Here is a 20,311-nt window from a genome sequence, read left to right as displayed (position 1 = left end):
GTGTGATATTAGTGATTGGTCACGTCGGTGACTTTGCACACTGGATGTTGTGTTCGCTCTGTCGCCGAATGTTTAATTTTCATACCGGATGCTATTTGGTGCCATTCTGATGTAGGTACTTGCCTCCCCTCCTGTGAGCATCGAATATCGTCTGCGCATAATATTTCGAGTCAAATGGTTTGTCCGAATCGGCCGTAAACAACAAGTCACTTCAGACTATGACAAGCGTATATTGGCATTACATAACATCGGAACAAATGTGTTAAGCGTGGTGGCGGAACAGATGCATGATTTCATCCCCAGGCTGCTGTTGTCCGTGCAGGGTGACGTCAGGTGGGACGGTCTCTCGCATGGAGAACGGTGTTCCCTTGTGAGGTCTCTGAAAAGGAAGATAAGCAGCCATGAGTAAACATTTTTAACGTTTTTTTTTAACGACTGACGCAGTATGGAAGATGTTCGCTCCGACGATCTGGCTCAATATTTTGGATTATGTGTTCGCAGACGTGAGACATGAATTCATTTCAGAGGAATAGCGGTAGATGGTGTGTCAAAATTCACAATGCTTTATAGCACAGGCAAGATTGCTAGATAGCACAGGGAAGATAGCAAGATTGCTGCCAAGGGTTGTTTGGACTTCTAAAAACATTTCGGTAACATCCTACGGAGGCGAAGATCATAAACGAATGCCGAATCGGTCTCCACTCACGCTGGACGGCTCGGAGGTACATGAACCAGCCGTTGCCGGTGGTGGAAGTGTCCGTGTGGTACTGGAGCAGAATCTTGCTGGTTGTCGTCACTCGATTGGCCATTCGGCCGGACTGAAATAGGTCGGGCTTCGTCAGACGAGCGGGTCGGGAATGCACTCGGAGATCGGTCTCAGTGAGAGAAACACAAAGACAGGCTTCCTCCCGCCGCTTCTGAATGTCGTTTGTTTTTGTAACTGTCTATCTGCCTGTCAGCCTGTCGGCCAGTCCGTCCCTTCCGTCCGTCTCCCTCCATCTGGCTCTCCCCATCCTCCCTCGATAGTGCGCGCCTGTCACCTCACCTCTCCGCACATGGTGGTCATCAGGGTGCGCGTGCCACTATCGGAGACAGAGTACATGGCCAGGTAGGTACTGTTGCAGCCGCCCAGCGATGACGAAAAGTCTACCCCTGTGGGAGAAGTAGACAGCCTGTCAAAGGTATGTGAAGCTACATGTGCGTCCGACTGGACCGACAGATACAAGCTCGGAATAAGCTATATATTAGCGGGAGGTGTCGTATAAAGCAGCATGCATATTGCATAGCGCGTCTGGCTCGGCAGTCGGCATAATGAGACGTGTCTACAACAAGAATTGAATGTCTTATCAATGAAGCAGCAACATCGTGTTCTTTTTACGGAGCGAGCGAAGCGAGCGGAGTCTTTCCTTAGATTAACGGAAATTTCTGAGTATGAGCGGCCGGCCGGCCGTGCGGACGCTTTTGCGAGGCTTATATCTCAGCAACCACTTGACCGATTTACACGCGGTAATTTTTGTAGGGTAGCTTCATTCCTTCTACCAAGTATTGGACTATTCCCGATGCTGGATGCATGTGGGTGACCCCTTATGCACGTGCCACGTGCAAAACGAAGAGGTGTCAGTTTTGTAATTGTTGCAATATCTCGGTAACTACTTGGCCGATTGCGCTGAAAGTTGGCATGTAGGTAGGCACCCACTAGGCACTGCATATCCATGTGTCAGAGTTGGGGTGCTGCTGCACGTGCGCACGTGCAGGGGTCGTTTCCAGATCTCGAGAACGGCTGGACCGATGGCGCTCAAATTTGGTACATGGTTAGGGACCGGTTAGTAGGGTGCCGTGCACAAGTCAGTCGGGACTCATTTTGCACGTGCGCACGTGCAGGGTGTCGCTTTCATATCTCGAGAACGGCTGGGCCGATTGTGCTCAAATTTGGCACATCGCTAGAGACCGGTTAGTAGGGTGCCGTGCACAAGTCAGTTGGAGGTACCCCCTCGCAATTTCGCACGTGCAAGGCCCACCCTCTCGCTCGCTCCGTTAGTCGCCCCAAAAGGCGTTATACTGGTGATTATAATCTCCTTTTCGATAATGGGGTTGACGTAGCGAAGTTACGACATTTTCTCGACAACCGTTAAAACGTACAGATTCAACAAGAGCCTGTTTGGGCACATCTGTTTTACATTAGTTCCATCAGCCTGCGTCTGCATTCACAAGCATACCGTTGGCGAATGAGATGCCGATCTTGTACGGGCTGGGCACTGAGAAGGTCCACTCGCAGACACTGTCACGAGAGTAGTTGCCCGGGTAGCCGGGACTGAACAGATGCACGTGCATTCCGTGGTAGGTGCCTCCGCAGTGAGCCCCTGTAGGACGAAAGGCTGATATTGATGCGTGTTCTAGATAATGCCGCTCTTCTCCATGAAACGTAGATGTGTCGCATACATACGATTGGCAACAAACGGAGAAGTTGGGGCTTCTGTCATTAACGTTTGCAAGAGGAAGTGGAGATGATTTCTGAATAAATAGGTTGACAGAAGTTCAAAGGACGTATTTTATCCATTCAAGTATAAACATTGATTGTAACTTTGGAGGCCTGACATGGCACAAGCTAGGTTATATCGTCTCGGTATAAGCTTTTTCGTCATTCAATTACGGTAGACGTTTAAATAAGTGGCAGACATTTATGTACCAAAGTTCATCTTTTAATATCATACCTATTGTAATACCGATGGTAATTGACTGTAATTCAATCGGCACTCCAAGTACACAATCACAGGTTGACAGTTCGGCGTACCGACTTCCGAAATGAAGTAGTTGGCGAGTAGCCGGTAGGTTTCGGCGGCCTCGACCCGCAGCGTCAGGTGGTTTCCGGTGGAGATGACGCCCATCTTCTGGTAGATGTTGCCGCACTCCTCCGCCAGCAGAGGGGAGCTGCTGGAGCTGCCGTCCAAAAACTGAAATCACACGGTCCGTGTATGGCTTTAGCAAGTTTTCATTTACATTTGGGACAAAATAAATCATGCCAGTTGGTCTCTTGTGACCGTCCGAGTCGATACTTCTGCGCAACTGTTTAGCCCTTCACCATTGAATGAGATGCATGGAAATATTGAACAAAACCTCACTCCTCTTCAAGTTGGACATACACTGTATTCTATTTTTATTTAAATTCAGTCGGCCAGTGGCTATTTGACCAACAGTCCTCATCTCCGAGTCCACTCCCCCTCCCTCTGCGGCAGCGCGCGACTGACCTTGGCCCGGAGCCGGCCACAGTTGCCTCCCGCGATGTTCCGCTGTGTGGACTGCACGGAGGTCGAGTACACCACGGCTGTGATGACGGTGCCGGCGGGCGCGTCCACGCGCTGCTGGCATACGGACGTGCCCGTGCCCGAGCTCTCCCAGGCGGATACCAGGGTACCGTAGGGCGCCGACACCGACCGGTTACACGCTGTGGAGGGTTAGCGTCAGGGATGGAGCATTATGCAATAATGCAAGGCGTGTAAACGCTTCCCTTAAAATCAGTCTTATGACGATTCGGAATTATTTCCTATGAGCTATTGTGCCGCATTATTTTTACTTTGCGCCGGTCAATAGCCGGTCAGTGTAAGTTCTGAAGCCCCGCGGTATTTAGTTATGTCCCTAAGATGGAAAAAAGTTCACTCGAGTAACCGTCAATATTCCCACTCAACCTATTTGCGTTGAAACGTCCGTGAGAGATCTCTGCTGTAGTTATGCGCAGCTTTCTGAGCCGGTCAACAGATGGTGCTGCGGTCGTTACGCCTGTGCGATGCTGTACCGCAGTACACGGCCTCCCGAGACGGCCGACAGATAACTCCTCGGTCGACTACCAGCGGCTTTTGAATTGTACTGTTCGTCCAAATGCTCCTGTGATTTAGTGGCAAGCCTTCTTGCATCACTGTAACCGTAGTTGTCGCAGGCTTATACACGGGTGCCCATGCAAATTCCAAAGCACCGTCATGCTTCTGCATGAAAAGCAAACAAATCCAGCAGGTTTTACCCGCACGTATCAAAATATTTAGTTCAGGTAGGTACTATTCAGGTGAAGCCTTAGCACTGGGTTGCATTTTTTATGCTTCAACCAGACCTAACCGTTTCCAAATTCTACCTCGGCTGCCAGCCACTCCTCTACCGTGCTCTCCGTTTGACTCCTAGCCATGCTCCACTCCGCTGATACCGCGGTATTCACTCACGAGCGAGGGAGTACTGGACCCTGAAGCCGGCCATCTGCGTGTCGGCGTCCGAGGTGAACTGAAGCCGCAGCCCGCCGCGCGTGGTGTAGATGTCGGCCGGTACTGTCGAACCGCAATACGTGCTGTCCACGTACCAGTGGTTGTGCTGTCGGCGCCGCGGGGAACGGCCGAGGGGTGTCATGGTTAGGCCGGCGTGGGGTGGTACAGGGTCGGGATGGGATGATGTAGTGATTCGATAGACGACACAAAGGAAAGTAGTCAATGAAACTGCATAAGCAACGGCGCTGAGGTAACCGGGTGCATGGAAATAGTTTTCGCTAAACTCAAACGGTATTTATTTCTTATTCCATCGCGAATTGAATGGCGCTGGTCCTCCGTTATCTCCATGACCAGTCATTTACTAGGAGTTTGAAGATGTTGTATTTATGAAGGCAAGTAGATATCGTCCCAAAATGTAAATGAGAAAATGGACTTACCCATATAGGTGCGTCTCCATATGTGGTTCTCTCCGACAGCATCTAGGGAAGTAAACAAAAAGGTCACGCAATAAAAAAGCACCATATTTACCCTGCGTTCGATGTCTCTCGGACGACGAAGATTCTACGTCGTCCGAGAGATATCGAACGCGGGGCTAGATTTAATACGGTTCCGTTCTTCAACTAACATACCTGTAAGCTCTTCGATTGTACCGGATTCGGCATAAATGTTCCCGTGTTGACAATGGTAATCTAATGAATCTCCCAACTGACTATGCAGCTGCCAGGGCTCTCGATGTTGTCGTTACTTTGGCCACAAAGCTGTGACGCCCTAGCGTCCAACCTCTGCCGTCAGCTATTGTTCACCAAGTGCACGGAACGTTTTACCGTCCGCCCCGCACCGTCGCTGTTCCCCACGTTTTCCGACCTGCTGGACGGTGAGTTTGTCGCCGGTGCAGTCCTGTCCGCCGGCGATCTGCAGCGCCGTGAAGTGCACCAGCACGGACGAGTGGCTGCCGGCCGTCAGGTACCACACGCAGCGCACGTTGGACGGGTAGTTGGCCGGGTGGTTGGGCGACTGCAGGGTCTGTGGCGTGTCCGTCGCCTCCAACTGGGTCCGGCCGCACACCGCTGGTCGTCGCCAGAAAGGTGACAGGGTCAGAGATCCGCACGGCATGCACGCCTAGGCTATTCTGCGCTCTACAGCGATGGAACATTCAAAATAAGACGGAAGTGCTGCTTTGGTTAATGGCTTCAAAGTCAAAGACAGACCTCAAGCAACGACAGTATGCAATGACATGAACTGTAAATGGGCAATGCAGTGCTACTGCTGTGTTTCCAATGACGCTTCACTGCACTCACAGTCGACGTTTGTGATTTGTGCGGAGAAGCCGGAGCGGTGCACCTCTCCGTCCGAGTAGAACTTGATGAAGAGCTCGTTGGAGGAGGCAGTGATGGCCGGCGGCAGCTGGGAGCCGCAGTAGCGGTCGATCAGCGGAGACACGGGGCTGGAGCCGTCGCGGACCTGCCGAGCGAGAGCACCGTGATCGTCTCAACTCACAAGAGTCATGTCGCACCGGTGGACAAGTCATGACAGATCATACGCTATACCATGCCGGTTGACGCATTGCATGCATTATGGCTGAACGAGCGACCCCATGATCATTGACTTGACACCATTCTGTATCGGCGTGTGAAAACAAGTGTGAGTAGCAGAAGCGCATGTTAATGGCATCTTATTTTCTCCGTCCGTTCCATCCACCTCACCTCGAGGTAGTCGTACGGACAGGAGACGGAGCTGGAGCCGTTGACCTCGATGTTGAAGGGCTGCTGTAGGGTCAGCCGGAGCACGCGGCCCGCGTCCCCGCGCACCACCCAGCGACAGTCGAGGTTGTCGTCGTACGCGCCGTCACTGTCCGTGTCTGGGGAGCGCAGTGTGAGTGTCGACGAGCCGCTGACCGTCTTGTCGCCACCGCAGTTCTGGTCGGGACCTGCGGCAGAATTGGGCGGACGTGCAGAGACAGACTGGTAAACAGACGGGCAGACAGACGCGCAGACAGACTGACAGACGAGCAGATTTTTTTTTTACGGGCACTAATAACACTATGCAACAAAAAATGAAAGATTTTCTGTTCCTGGAAAGCGACCGAATTTTTCTTATTCATTGGGTCCTATCATAACCGAAATGGGCATTTGTTTTGATCTGAAAATGCTTTTCCGGTTTTCAGAGACGATTTTCGATTTTTGGCCCCGAAATTCGGTTTTTGGCCCACCGTGTCCGGTGTAATTGAGTAATCGATTCGGTGTAACTTTCATCGCCTTTCCTATGCCACAAGCTTTCGAATGATATCCGGTTTTGCATATTTGCGTGTAAAAATAACGTCATAAATCTATGTTAAAGTAAGTTAATGTTGAAATTTTGCAAAAATTTGGCATTTTTTTTATTTCATTTCAAAATAGAGAAAAAACTAAAGACCCTATCCAAATTCTGAGCCCAGTTCCTTAAAGAGCATTCAATTTCCGTTCGGAATGTACTTTTTTTAGTGCATTTTATCGGTTTCCTGTGGCGTCCAGATTGAGTTAACCTAAACACATGTCCTAGGTCACATCACATAGCATTAAAACCTGATAAGGTATGTTAACGCCATAGGGTCAACGAGGGGTCAACTGAGGTCATGTTGTTGACCCCTTGTGACCTTCACACGCAGGAACTTACTTTTGAGCAGTCCTGTTGTTCAGAATCTTGATCTGTACCTCCATTTGTTAGAATAGTTCTTCATGCACTGAACACATAGGTTGTCATGGAAATGGCTGGGGCCCGTTTTTCCAGTGACTCAATCTGGACGCCACAGTAAACCGATAAAATGCACTAAAATAGTACCTTCCGAACGGAAATTGAATGCTCTTCAAGGAACTGGGCTCAGAATTTGGATAGCGTCTTTAGTTTTTTCTCTATTTTGAAATGAAATCGAAAAAAATGTCCAAATTTTACAAAATTTCAACATTTCCTTACTTCAACATAGATTTATGAGGTTATTTTTACACGCAAATATGCAAAACCGGATATCATTCGAAAGCTTGTGGCATAGGAAAGGCGATGAAAGTTACCACGAGTCGATTTCTCAATTACACCGGACACGGTGGGCCAAAAACCGAATTTCGGGGCCAAAAATCGAAAATCGTCTCTGAAAACCGGAAAAGCATTTTCAGATCAAAACAAATGCCCATTTCGGTTATAATGACACCCAATGAGTTCAAAAAAATCGGTCGTTACTCAGGAACAAAATGATTGTTGCATAGTGTAATCAACGGACACTGATGAGCACAAACGGCATGAGCATATACGCCTATATCAAGTCATTTCAGAAGGCCAGCATTGTTACTGGATTTTATGCTGTTTATTCATGCGCTAATGGAGTGGAGCATTTTCGTACCGATGGAGAAGAGAACCGCCGCCCGGAAGCCTCCTCGTGCCACGCTCCTGTCCGTGACGAACTGGATGAGCGCCTGTCTGGAGGAGGTGATCTGTCCGCGCGGCGCAGACACAGAACGGTTACTTCAATCGTTACTTCACTTCACACTGGCTACTTCACAACCGGTTACTTCAATCGTAATCAAAATCACACAATGGTGTTATAAAATGTACTACGGATACGAAGACGAGCATAATTCTTTTTCAAGCGCATCATACACAGCACTTAAATCCAAAGGCGTCATAATGAACGCAACAATAGGAACACGAAAGAAAGCCGTCCCTGTCACCCCCTTCGAACTCACGACATGCGGCGGATTTTGGTTCATGTCTCCGCAGTACTTGTCAACCAGTTTGGTCGGGTTCGGCCAAGTGTCTTCAAAGACGGACACCGAATCATACCGGCAGTCGTACGCAAGTTCCAGGTCGAGGTACATGAACCTGCGACGGAAAAATAGCTGTTTGTTAGCGAAAGGAGAAGGTACACCACCCAGACAAGCCCTGAATATGATAGCTGAAAGGTGTTACTATCGTTTTACTTTCATCCTGTTGCAGTTGTTGCATGCCCTTTCGTTGGTCGCCCAAAAGGCGTCCTATTGGTTCCTGTGCTGTGTGTGTGCGCGCACCACTGACCTGACGAGGACCACCTTCCCGGGCGGCGCTGTGACCAGCCAGCTGCAGTTGGTGTCGTGGTGGTAGGTGTCCGGGTGGTTCTGCGACTGGATCACGCCCGGCTCGGTCACCGTCCCGCCGCACTCTGCGACAGCACGGCCGATAGAAGGGCTAAGGTAACAGTTCACAGTGCAGCGGAGACAGACGTGAGGGGTAACGGCTCCCGGTGCAGGAGCGACAGAAAGGGTAAGGTATCTGCTCCCGGCGCAGTAGTTGTCAGACACCCGGCCACTTGTGTAACAGAGAGGTAGGTTACCCGAAATACGTGAATGGTACGCATTTTTGAAGTTGTCTTTAACTTATGGCAGCTAAGGAACCGTGCTGACATGACACCGAGAACCTAGGAGACCGTTCTGACCTGACCGTTCTGACCTGATACGGAGAACCCACGGGATTATGCTAACCTGAGATGGGAAAAACCTGCCTGGGTCCGTGCTGATCTGAGATATAAGCCCCAGGGGACCGTGCTGACCTGAGACGTAAACCCCAAGGGACAGTGCTGACCCGAGAGGGAGAATCCAGGGTCCGTGCTCACCTGACACGGAGAACTCGGCCTGCCAGCCGGCGGCTCCTATGGAGTGGTCGGTGGTGAAGAGAACGGTGACGGGACCGCGCACGGTCAGACCGCTCGGCCTGCGGTCGCCACACGTGCTGACCAGAGCCGTGCCGTCCGTGCTGTTACCGGCGAACACCGACAGCCGGTCGTAGCGACACTCGCTCTCGTCTGGAAACGTACACATGACAAAGGACGAGTTAGAAGGGAGTCAACTCCAGCAGAATGGTGCCAGCTATTTTCACAATTTAGAAGAAACAAAAATGTATGGAACTCTCAACTCACGAAATAAATTAATCGTTTTAATCAGATGTTGCCTTGTGGACGCTCGCCTACCTTCGATCATGAACTGGTCGACGAAGCTCAGATCGACGTAGTCCCCGGGCCGGGCCATGATACGGTACACACAGTTGAGGTAGTCTGGGTAGTTTTGCGGGTAGTTGGGCGAGCGGAAGGACCCGCTGGTGGAGTTGAAGTCCTCTCCGCACAAGGTGCTCCAGCCCAACTGGAAAACAAATCTGACTGATGAGAAGGTGAGAACGCAGATAAGGACATTTATTTGTACACACAATAGTCCCAGTGCTCCCCACGCACTAGACCTTCCAACCGTACAAGATCGGTCTGGTTTTCCTCCAGCTCTGATCATTCTAACTGCCGTCGTTATCGATATACTAACCCGGAATCCGTTTCCGTTATGTTCATTGGCGTCGGACTTGAACCTTATTTTGACTTCGTTTCTGGTGCTGAGAATCGGAGGAGGCACGGTCTTTCCACAGAACTTTCCGATGCTGAGGTACTGACCATCAACCTTCTCCCATATCTGCCAATGACAATTGGAGCTCGTGTAAGACACCGGGCGCCAGGCACATGCTTGACAACAACAGCAGCAAAATACAAACAAATCCAAGCCGACGTGTGAGGAAAGCATGTTAAAATGGAAACAGTCCACAAATGCCATACGAGTTAAATTGCAAAAGAAACGGGTAGACCGCAGAATCCAGAAAGTTATTCCTCTTTTACGAAAGAGAAACTGAAGTAAAAGTAAAATAAGTGGAATGTTATATGTTCTGTAATATAACTGGTGTCCTAGTCGCCTATAAAGGGCGCGGCTGACCTCCACAAAGTCGTTCTGGCAGTCGTCGCTGGTCTCCATGTCGAAGGTGTTTGTGAAGGTGAGCTGCAGCCGGAACCCGGGCTGGGCGCGCACCTCCCACTCGCACTCGGACGAGGGTAAGTAGTCGGACGGAAAACCGGGCGACGTCACCGCACCGTGCGTGGTGTGGTACACGCCGCCGCAGCCTGCGCAACCACCGAGAGGACAGCTCGTCAGCAAGGGACAAACGGAACACCGGAGCAACGCGAACTGGCCTCGTCTCGTAATGAAACTGGCAGCAATGTGCCGTTAGTACTATACAACTTCAACATCCGACAGGATGCGACCCCGAGACATCAGCTCCGTCGCCGCCCCGTCTGCCGTCTGCGGCGCCACTGACCTGACTCGGTCTCGGCCAGGAAGCCGCGGTGCTGGCCGGAGCCGTCGCTGTGGAACACCACCAGCATGTAGCGGCTCTGGCCGTGCATCACCACCGGCTCACCACCAGCCGGGTGGCTGCCCGTCAGCCGGGCCAGCTGCGGCGCCGTCGAACCCGGCCCGTTCAGCACTGAGATGTAATCACCGGGGCCCAGCTCATACCACGAGAACCGCACCTGCCGGCGTGCACAGACACGGCTCAGACGGTACGCACAAAGAAAGGCACGGCAGCGCATACAGATACAAATTAGGCAGGGTGTTTGTGATGAATGGGATGTGTGACGGCGACCGGTGGAAAATGCCTGCACTGGTAGGCTGTACCGCTGTACAGATACTGCGTTGGCAGACTGTGCCGCAGTGCAGTGACTGCGCTGGTAGGCTGTGCCGCAGTACAGTGCCTGCGTTGGTAGACTGTGCCGCAGTGCAGTGACTGCGCTGGTAGGCTGTGCCGCAGTACGGTGAGTGTTGGTAGGCTGTGCCGCAGTGCAGTGACTGCGCTGGTAGGCTGTGCCGCAGTACAGTGCCTGCGCTGGTAGGCTGTGCTGCAGTACAGTGCCTGCGCTGGTAGGCTGTACCGCTGTGCAGTGCCTGCTGGTAGGCTGTGCCGCAGTACAGTACCTGCGTTGGTAGGCTGTGCCGCAGCACAGTGACTGCTGGTAGGCTGTGCTGCAGTACAGTGCCTGCGTTGGTATGCTGTGCCGCAGTGCAGTGACTGCTGGTGGGCTGTGCTGCAGTACAGTGCCTGCGTTGGTATGCTGTGCCGCAGTGCAGTGACTGCTGGTAGGCTGTGCTGCAGTACAGTGCCTGCGTTGGTATGCTGTGCCGCAGCACAGTGACTGCTGGTAGGCTGTGCTGCAGTACAGTGCCTGCGTTGGTATGCTGTGCCGCAGTGCAGTGACTGCTGGTAGGCTGTGCTGCAGTACAGTGCCTGCGCTGGTAGGCTGTACCCAGGCATCGGTAAAATCCTTTTTGAAAGGATTGCATTCCCAATCCACATTCCTAGTGCCGAAGTGGATTGCATTCCTACCCGCAATCCCCTTTTTTCACTTGGATTGTGATCAAATCCGCAATCCTTTTTTGCAATCCTGTTGTATTATTATATGCACTAGTGGATCTGGGGGAGGGAGGAGGGCAAGGGCCGTGCCTCCATCCCCAAATCACCCATTTCTAGTAGGCGTCGTCCACTCCAGAAGTTTTGAGACTGGCCTCGTAAAATCCATATGAACAGTGCTAGATACTTGTTGTTCTCACAAGTCCTTACCACAGTTGTTATAAACGTACTTGCGTAATTTTGTTTTTCTACGTTGCAAAAGACGGCAACGGTGTCACCCTGAACATGGCAAGTCGCACGCGGCTTGTCACAGTGACCAGTGTAGAGCACAGTCAGGTTGTTCATGTGAAGACAACTTGGAGGGTCGCTGTGAAATAAAATTTTGGGATTAGCTTGGCAAAAATGCCCGAGAAACATAGCAAATTGACTTTCAAGTGACTTGAGACGAAAGCTGGATGTATTTTTACCATCACGAGACCAAGAGACAGAAGGTCCAATGAAAGCACACTGACTCCTTCAGACCCAATAAAGACAGCGGCGCAGGTCCACTGGGAAGCTCAAATTAATCCCTTACTTAGAACAAAAAGGCAAGAACTTCATAACCTGGGTCCCCTACACGGCCAGATGGTCAACAAGGAATGATTCGTAAAGGTTCTGAGGGAGTTGAGAAAGAGATTTCACCGCAAGAGGTCGCAACTCTTCAACTGTGGCCAGGGGCTCATGCACCAGGACAGCGCACACACCCACAAGTCCACCATGGAGACGAACTATCTGACACAGATGTGCGTCAAAACCGTCCGTAACCCTTCCCACTGTCCTGATCTGGCCCCCGTGACTTCTGGATGTTCCACAGACTGACAGGGAAGCTCAGGGGCCGTCTTTCGGAGGATGTGGAGGAGATGAGTGAGGCTGTGACAGAGGCCCTGGGCACCTTCACTTTGAAGGCCTATCAGCAGGCCTTCAGGCAGTGACAGGAGCGCTAAAGCAGGTGCATTGGACTCGGGAGGTTCCATTTCGAGAGTCATACAAGTTTCATGCTTCTCTGAAACAGACAACTGTCTCTACTGAAAAAGTCTCAAAACTTCTGGAGTGTCTTGCGAGTAATTGCTATCTAAGGCACAGGTATTTTATGGGAAATATTTTTTGCCTCAAACACCCCCACATTTAAACCTCTACCCAACCAGTGTTTTATATTTTTAAAACTCGCCCTCAAATACGTAATTTTGCCCTTCCTATGTAGTACCTACATCAGCATATATTATTTTGAGCGTTTAAATTAAAAGCGTTTAAATTATTTCAAGTTTCGATGTAAAGCCCTTGATAGCAAAGTACATTAAGCCGATGAAGCCGATCTCATAATTTTCAATCACAACAAACCATTTCAAAGCACTAATCAAACACAATCCGGATTGGATTGCAAAAATTGGAAGTATGATGCAATCCAATCCGCAATCAAATCCTGTTTTTTGGAATGGATTTCAAATCCAGGTGCAATCCACCAAAAAGGAATGCAATCAGGATTTTGCAATCCTGCAATCACAATCCTACCGATGCCTGGCTGTACCGCTGTGCAGTGCCTGCTGGTAGGCTGTGCCGCAGTACAGTACCTGCGTTGGTAGGCTGTGCCGCAGCACAGTGACTGCTGGTAGGCTGTGCTGCAGTACAGTGCCTGCGTTGGTATGCTGTGCCGCAGTCATGCAGTGACTGCTGGTAGGCTGTGCCGCAGAACAGTGACTGTTGGTAGGCTGTGCCGCAGTACGGTGAGTGTTGGTAGGCTGTACCGGAGTGAAGTGGCCGCGTGGTACTGGTAGCATATGTGTCATAATGCAGTTCTCAGATAAACTATGCGACACTGTCGCAATAATTGATAGAAAACAATTGCGACAGCGCATTTCGCTAAAGGATCGGCGATGGTGCATGTGAACTCTCCGTACACAGATCAGTCCTTTCCTGGGTTTACGGAGTGGTTTTGCTTATATCGACCTAATCGACCACCAATTTTATCACCTTTTCATCTGAACATATATCCTGCGAATGCTAATACCTATTCAGTGATAGCAGAGAGCAGAGAAGTGAGGACCCACCCGGGCGGAGCCGTCCTCGAAGGTGACCAGCCAGGCGCAGTCCATGCTGTTGGGATAGTTGTCCGGGTAGCCAGGCGAGAAGAGCTGAACTCCGGGACCAGTCACCACGCCGCCGCACGGCCTCACCGAGTACGTCAGGTTAAAGTGCGTCGGCCAGTAACCACCCTGCGTCTGAGAATGGCGCCATAATAGCAGGCATCAGTGGCGCGGTACTCGTGTCCATTCAACATGAAAACACAGTGCACAGGAACGATTCAGGCGCAAAGCTACCGCAGCGTTATCACAGAAAATATATTTGTCCTTCGTAAGACAGAGCTGATGCAAAGCATCTATCCATAGTCCGATGAGTCGTAGTTCAACTTACCCGATACGTTAGCGTGAAGTCGGTGAATGGAATATGCAGAGGCGGAGGAATGGTTGCATTTCCGCACACCTTTTCCGTTTCATATTGAAGATAGTCTGAAAGAAAGCAGTCACTCATATTACTGTCATCAGTACATATTTATTATCTTTTTACAAGCATTATGTGTTAAGTGTTCATTATTAAAAGTTTAAGGCCGTTTTCACATTATTTCGTCAGGATTTACAATGCGCCCGCCTTGGTACACCTTTCTCGCCTGAGTCGCCCTGTGCTGACTGCTCACCTGGCTCGGCCGTGATGCGCGACGCGGAACAGTCATTAAGAGAGAAGGCGTTGAACGTGACGAGAGCGGTGGCGTTGGCGGCGTCCGAGAGCGTCAGGTGCCACCGGCACTCGGCCGAGCCGGCGAACGGCCGCGGGAACAGGGGCGACGCCAGCCAGCCGGCAGCGCTCGTCACCTCGCCGCCGCACACTGACGGAAGGGGGAGCGGTCACACTTTTGTTTGTTTTGTTGGGTTAGGCCCTTTCGGTCCAATGAGACCATTTCAGAGCCGGGAGGATAATAGGATATAGGGGGAGACATTGGTCTGGGCAGGCACCCTAGTGAGTCGCCGGGGCTGAGCCCGTCCAGAGGACAGGCCACCCAGCCCCAAGGCACTCACTGCACCCGGCTACGGGGTGCGCTCCCTCGGGAGCAGCGGTGCCGCTCCAAGGGAGCAGCCCGCATGAGATAAAGTTGCCTGTCCAGCCCGGAAGGGGGTTGCGGCGTGGAGGAGAAGGATTTCAGAATCCTGAGGATAGAAGCACGGAACGGAGATGGGCGGTCACACGAATGGAGCAGGCTATACCGACAGATTAGCAGAAACAGCTGGGTCCACCAGTCTCCCCGGACTCACGAACAGCCACCAATCTCCCCGACTCAGAGGCAGCTGCAATCCAGTTCTCTCCGACTCAAGGACAGCCGTCAGTCTCCGCCGACTCACGGATAGACAGTCGTCAGTCTCCCCCGACTCACGGATAGACAGTCGTCAGTCTCCCCCGACTCACGGATAGACAGTCGACAGTCTCCCCCGACTCACGGATAGACAGCCGCCAGTCTCCCCCCCCCCGACCCACGAACAGCTGCTAACTCTCCCGGCTCAAAGACAGTCAGCCCTGTCTCTCTCGACTCACTGACGGCCAGTCCCCGCCCCCAACTCACGTGCCGGCTCGTCGGTGGTGTACTGAATCTGGAATCCGCGCGCTGCGCCGCTGCCCACGCGTGAAATGAACACCAGCGCCAGCTGGTTGCCGCTGGAGCTGATGGCTGGCGGCGCCGAGTCGCCGCAGTAGACATAGTCCGTGTCGGTGAAATTCAGGTGGGGAGAACCGTTCGAAAAGCCGTCAACAGCCTGGGAGGGACAGAAGAGAAAACGTGAAGAACAAGAACAACATGAACAACATGAATACACAAGAACAACGTGCTCATCGAACAAGGATACTTCTCCAAGTCAATAAGCAATGCTCTTGGTCGTGTTGCCACTAGGTGGCCTTCCTCAGGCCACTGCGTGCCTCCGAGTGTCCTGTCCTCCGAGCGACCCTGCCCGGTGTCCGCCTCAGCACCATCACTCACGAAGAGCCCTGTGCGGCAGTTGCCGACTCTGTTGCGCGCGTTCGCTGGCAGCTGCCAGTCGGTGGTGGAGAGCTTGATTCGGCGGCCGGCCGGAGCGTAGATTCGCCAGATGCACCGGCGACGGCGCGGCACCCCGTGGGGGTAGCCCGGGCTCTCGATCACGCCGGAAGAGGCCTGCAACCAGCCACCGCAGCCTGAGGGTGTAGCCATGAGAGGTCAGCTGCAGCACTTGGGCTGCACAGTCAGAGGCGCTGAGGTCAGCTATCAGAGGCCCTCGGCTCCGGACTTGCTGCAGTCCAAAATCTTCTACAGTTTTTGTAGACGTGTGAATGTTTTAGGTTTACTGAAGAGAGCATGTAGGTTGGTAGATAATTTAGGAATCGTTCTATGACTTTCATTGCAGATGTTATTTCTGATATATTAGTCCGAGATGAGTAACCAGGCGCGACCGGTTTGTTTCATTAACAAACTGAATTGGATCTTGGAGCACTGACCGTCCAGACTGGCGCGGAACTTGAGCACGAAGCCGCGATTCTGCGTGCGCTGTCCGTCAGTGACCACGGTGATGAACACAGAGTTGGCCGAACTGGTGACGGCGCGGACCCTGCGGCTGCCGCAGTACCGCGCCAGCACCTCTCCTGAGAGATAGTCGTCAGCGAGTCAGGACCCCGGCGGTACCGGTGGAACGTCAGTGCTGGTTAGAACATCTGTAGGGAGTGGGAATATTTCACTCTCACTCTATCCCTCCCCTCCCTATATATCTCTCTTCTCTCGTTGTTCTTTGCTCACTCACTCACTCACTCACTCACCCACTGACTCACTCACCACTCCCTCACTCACTCACTCACTCCCTCACTCACTCACTCACTCACTCACTCACTCACCTAACCTCACCTCACCTCACTCACTCACTCACTCACTCACTCACTCACTCACTCACTCACTCACTCACTCACTCACTACACTACCTGTGCTGTTGAAGTCGCGCACTTGCACGTAGTCGCTGGTGCAGTTGGGACTCTCTTCCATGTCCATGGTGGGGAACCAGACGCGCATCGAGTGGCCCTCCGGTCCCAGGATGTGGTAGCTGCAGTTCATGTTGGTCTCGTACTGACCGTTCAGCACGTTCAGGGTGCCCCTCCGGCCGCGGAACGTACCGCCACATGTGGCTGTGGCAAAAGGTCGTGATGCGACATCTACAGCACACCTTTCACTGCGTAGCAAGTGCTGAACATGTGAATGTCGCGAATGTAAGCCTACATGCTGTCACATAGGCTGCAGCTGTCGGCAAATACAAACCTACACGACCTACTCCTCTGAGTCCGGGCTGACTGGACAAGTAATATACGTTAGGTCTCTTTGTTGCATGATGTTTCATTTCCTCCCCGATCCTTCCTGTGACTCTTTCGTTGACTCGTTCGCGGGGTCCTCCAGCCAGTAGTTACCCACCGATGGCGACGCGGGCGCGGAAGCCGCCGCGCGGCTCGCTGGTGTTGGTGTAATAGTTGATGAGCGCCGCGTTGCCGGTGGTGACGATGGTGGGCGGCAGCCGGTCGGAGCAGTAGCGCCGACCGATACGCTCGGCCATCATGGTGCCGCCGTCCCGCACCTCCACATAGGCCTGTCGACATCTGATGGGTGCACGGGGAGCTCCACTTACAATAAACTCAGGGAAAATGCTCTTCGTCAACAGCTTCAGTGCAGGACATAATCTCCTATGAACACAGTTCTGCGAACATCGATGAAGGTATGAACATATGAGCTATGAATTTCTATGAAGCGCAGTTCTATAAATATATGAACAGTAATGCCGAAATAGAAATTACAGACACAGTTAATCAGGATATGAGACATTTAAATCGAAACCCATGGCGAGGCACCCGACCTAACTCGTCGTCGTTAGTCGATGGCTAAAGCTATGCTAAATATAGGGTACACATAATCTAGTCAACAGCCAGTCTAAGGCATGCTAGTTAAAGTCACTCTAGTCATAGCTCTTCTAGTCGATGAGCATGCTCGGCGCTCGCGAATCGTTCACAAGCTCCGGTTAAAAATTATACTAAAAATCAGTCCCAATCAACCGCCGTACCATGCTAAAAGCCCAAAAGGTATTCTAATGTAGCACTCGTAACTGCCTTGTACTTGCGAAGGGCTGTCGCCTGTCACTACATCATTCACCACGCGTCAAGCCCGAGCTAATGAACGGGAGCAGTCCGGTCAGGGTTAACTCCATACCTCTAGATTCAGCCATCTTGCCTCTTGGGCAAGACACGTAGCCTTGTCGATCCATGGCCGCTTGGAACAGCGTGAGAGCTCCGGTTAGCGCTTGGTTCACTGGATATGGTGCTTACTGTTTAACTCTACAAGCGCTCCTTTTTTAACTCTACAAGGATCCTTCCGCCTGTACGCTCGTTTTCCTCCTTCCCCGCTAGCCTCTCACGAGATAATTGTGTCCCCTATCATCCGTTCGCCTTCCCGGCCTCCCACCTGAACGACGTAGTGATGTCGAACGAGTCGATGAAGTCGACCTGGACGGCCCTGGAGGCGGGCGCCACGGCCGACCACTGGCACGCCGAGTAGGCCGGCGGGATGTTGGGGTAGTTGGGCGTACTGATGGTGAGCGCCGGCTGTTGGTCGCTGAGCACCAGCTGGCCGCCGCACGTAGCCGCCGAGCGGTAGGTGAGCCGCAGCAGGCCGCCAGTGCCGTCCGAGCCGGGCGTCAGCACCAGCTTCACGTGCAGCCGGTGACTGGACGTGTCGGGCAGCGACGGCCGGCTGGTGCCGCAGAACCGGCCCGAGCCCAGGTACGGCGAGTCCACCTGGTCGCCGTTGCGGATCTGCAGGCGGCGAGCGGGGTCGGGGTCAGAGGGAGGTTAGCTGGACGGCGAGGCGAGGTCAGAGCGGCCAGCCGGGCGGGTCGGAGGGAGGTCAGCGGGGCGGCGGAATAAGGTCAGCTGGTTGGTGGAGCAGGAGCCTTCCTGTAAATGGGCACATCGGCCCGTTGGAAGGATGACGAATAAAAGAAAAATGTTCAACGTTTGGTACTTCACAGCCTGTGACAATAAGGTTGAACACACACACACACAAGTATTTTTATTGTCTCATTGACAAATGCAAACACGTTTACATGGCGGATCGGCGCAAAAGCTAACGCTTAAGTCGAGGCGCCTCTCCAAAGCTAAACAATTGCAACAGAATTTAACAAGATAATAAATCATGGATCCACTAACACAGCCAGCACGGGACAGAACCACGCCGACCCCGCCAACTACCCACGAAGCATCCAACTGGAATAGGGAAAGCCCGCTCGGTCCCGCGCACAGGGCGGCCACCGCCGGCTCAGATGAGTGATGTGAGTTTGTGTGCTGGAAGGTGGTGTGTGGCTGTGAGTGTGTATACTCGTACTTGTGTCAATGTTACGTTGTGTTAGTAAATCGCCTGGTGTTTTGAATGTATGTTTGTAAGTGGTGAGCCACATGCACACCCACCATGCTTGTGACGTTTCTATTAAATAAAAGGATGTCAAGCTTACTTTTTCCTGAGAGATTATCAAAGTTTGGAACGATAGCCCGCATGACACCGAACAGTTGCGATCGGGCTGTTTGGTACAGAGGACAGTCCATTATGTAGTGAGTGGTTGTTTCATTTGGGTGACCGCAAATGCACGCTGGAGTAAGGACGTTTGGGTGTTGCGTTCGGAATTGATGTGCGTTCAGAAATGTTTGTCCGATGCGCAGTCTAGTGTGGTGTGTGTTTGCTGTCTTTGTGCCGACTGAATGTGACAGTGGAGGTTCTGTTGTCCCAAATCGCTGCCAGACTTCACGAGAGAAATCAGAGCGGGATTGAATGGCACGCATAGCAGCAGGAAGAAGATTCCACTGCCTGATAGTTGCTGGGATAAAGGATCGGTGGAAGGATGTGAGTCTAATCGGGGGAAGCGATAGTAGGGTGGCGTTTCTAAGTTGAAGTCCTGTAGCACCCTGTCTTGTGTCAGTCAAAATGTTGGTGATATATGTAGGTAAGGGAGGATTGTTATTATAAAGTCTATGAAAGAAAATGAGTCTGTGAATGAGTCGTCTCGTTTCCAGTCTTTCCCACCCTAAGTCATTCAAAAGTGCGTCTGTCGGTGATCTGTATAGTGCTCCAGTAACGAGTCTTGCACATCGATTTTGAAGTCTCTGGAGGCGGATTTTGTCTTTGATTGTCAAGTTGCCGTCGTAAATGATGTCACAGTAGTCAAAATAAGGTCTTATGTATGTTGTGTAGATGTCGCTGAGCATAGGCCTAGTGAGAAATTTGGCTATAGGGTAGATAGGTCCAAGTAATGAATTAATTGTACGGACAATGCTATTAACATGTTGGTGAAAACAAAGATCAGTCGAAAGAGTGAGTCCGAGATGCTTGTGGCAACTCGTAGTGGGAATGTCTTGCCCTTTAAAATGTAGCTTGAAGTCTTGGTTGTCATGTACGTTGGAAAATGTCAATTGTATAGTTTTCTGTGCATTGAAGGTGATTGCCCAGTCGTCTCCGTAACGTCCTATGTCGTCCAAGTCTTTTTGTATCGTCGTTCTATGGTCCTGGCTGTCATGTGGATGTGATGAATATAAGGAAGTGTCGTCGGCGTAAAAAAGTGCTTCGTGCTGCGTGACTTTTGACAGGTCGTTAAGATACATAATAGCCAGCAGAGGCCCGAGCACTGAACCTTGTGGGCAGCCTGACGAAATTTGTTCCGGCGGAGAAAAACTGTCTCCTACTCTTACTACTTGCGTCCGTTTGCTCAAGTATGACTTTGTCC

General features: G+C 51.8%; 1 protein-coding gene across 1 annotated transcript in view; it reads right to left on the bottom strand.

Annotated features, from left to right (window-relative positions):
- Positions 1–210: 210 nt before the first annotated feature.
- The window catches only part of LOC122382168 (cubilin-like), a 52,455-nt gene continuing 32,354 nt past the window's right edge, over positions 211–20,311 (bottom strand). Inside the window, exons 43-70 of the mRNA XM_043367146.1 lie at positions 18,004–18,353; positions 16,966–17,147; positions 16,485–16,685; positions 16,011–16,154; positions 15,517–15,710; positions 15,106–15,295; positions 14,188–14,376; positions 13,908–14,002; positions 13,544–13,714; positions 10,371–10,584; positions 9,992–10,176; positions 9,554–9,697; positions 9,214–9,382; positions 8,860–9,048; positions 8,286–8,409; positions 7,958–8,093; positions 7,615–7,705; positions 5,948–6,171; positions 5,543–5,705; positions 5,109–5,311; positions 4,682–4,723; positions 4,206–4,350; positions 3,246–3,442; positions 2,792–2,951; positions 2,217–2,360; positions 1,046–1,152; positions 707–818; positions 211–379 (exon numbers count right to left, since the gene is read on the bottom strand). Coding sequence (XP_043223081.1) covers positions 330–379; positions 707–818; positions 1,046–1,152; positions 2,217–2,360; positions 2,792–2,951; positions 3,246–3,442; positions 4,206–4,350; positions 4,682–4,723; positions 5,109–5,311; positions 5,543–5,705; positions 5,948–6,171; positions 7,615–7,705; positions 7,958–8,093; positions 8,286–8,409; positions 8,860–9,048; positions 9,214–9,382; positions 9,554–9,697; positions 9,992–10,176; positions 10,371–10,584; positions 13,544–13,714; positions 13,908–14,002; positions 14,188–14,376; positions 15,106–15,295; positions 15,517–15,710; positions 16,011–16,154; positions 16,485–16,685; positions 16,966–17,147; positions 18,004–18,353 — 4,515 coding nt within the window. The 3' untranslated portion in view covers positions 211–329. The remainder of the gene's footprint in view (positions 380–706; positions 819–1,045; positions 1,153–2,216; positions 2,361–2,791; positions 2,952–3,245; positions 3,443–4,205; positions 4,351–4,681; positions 4,724–5,108; positions 5,312–5,542; positions 5,706–5,947; positions 6,172–7,614; positions 7,706–7,957; positions 8,094–8,285; positions 8,410–8,859; positions 9,049–9,213; positions 9,383–9,553; positions 9,698–9,991; positions 10,177–10,370; positions 10,585–13,543; positions 13,715–13,907; positions 14,003–14,187; positions 14,377–15,105; positions 15,296–15,516; positions 15,711–16,010; positions 16,155–16,484; positions 16,686–16,965; positions 17,148–18,003; positions 18,354–20,311) is intronic.

Source organism: Amphibalanus amphitrite, unplaced genomic scaffold, assembly GCF_019059575.1.
Source record: "Amphibalanus amphitrite isolate SeventyFive unplaced genomic scaffold, NRLGWU_Aamphi_draft 000134F_arrow, whole genome shotgun sequence".
In the NCBI taxonomy this organism is placed as follows: Eukaryota; Metazoa; Arthropoda; class Thecostraca; order Balanomorpha; family Balanidae; genus Amphibalanus; species Amphibalanus amphitrite.
Note: the sequence above shows the minus strand (reverse complement) of the source record. Positions and strands in the feature narration are given on the sequence as shown.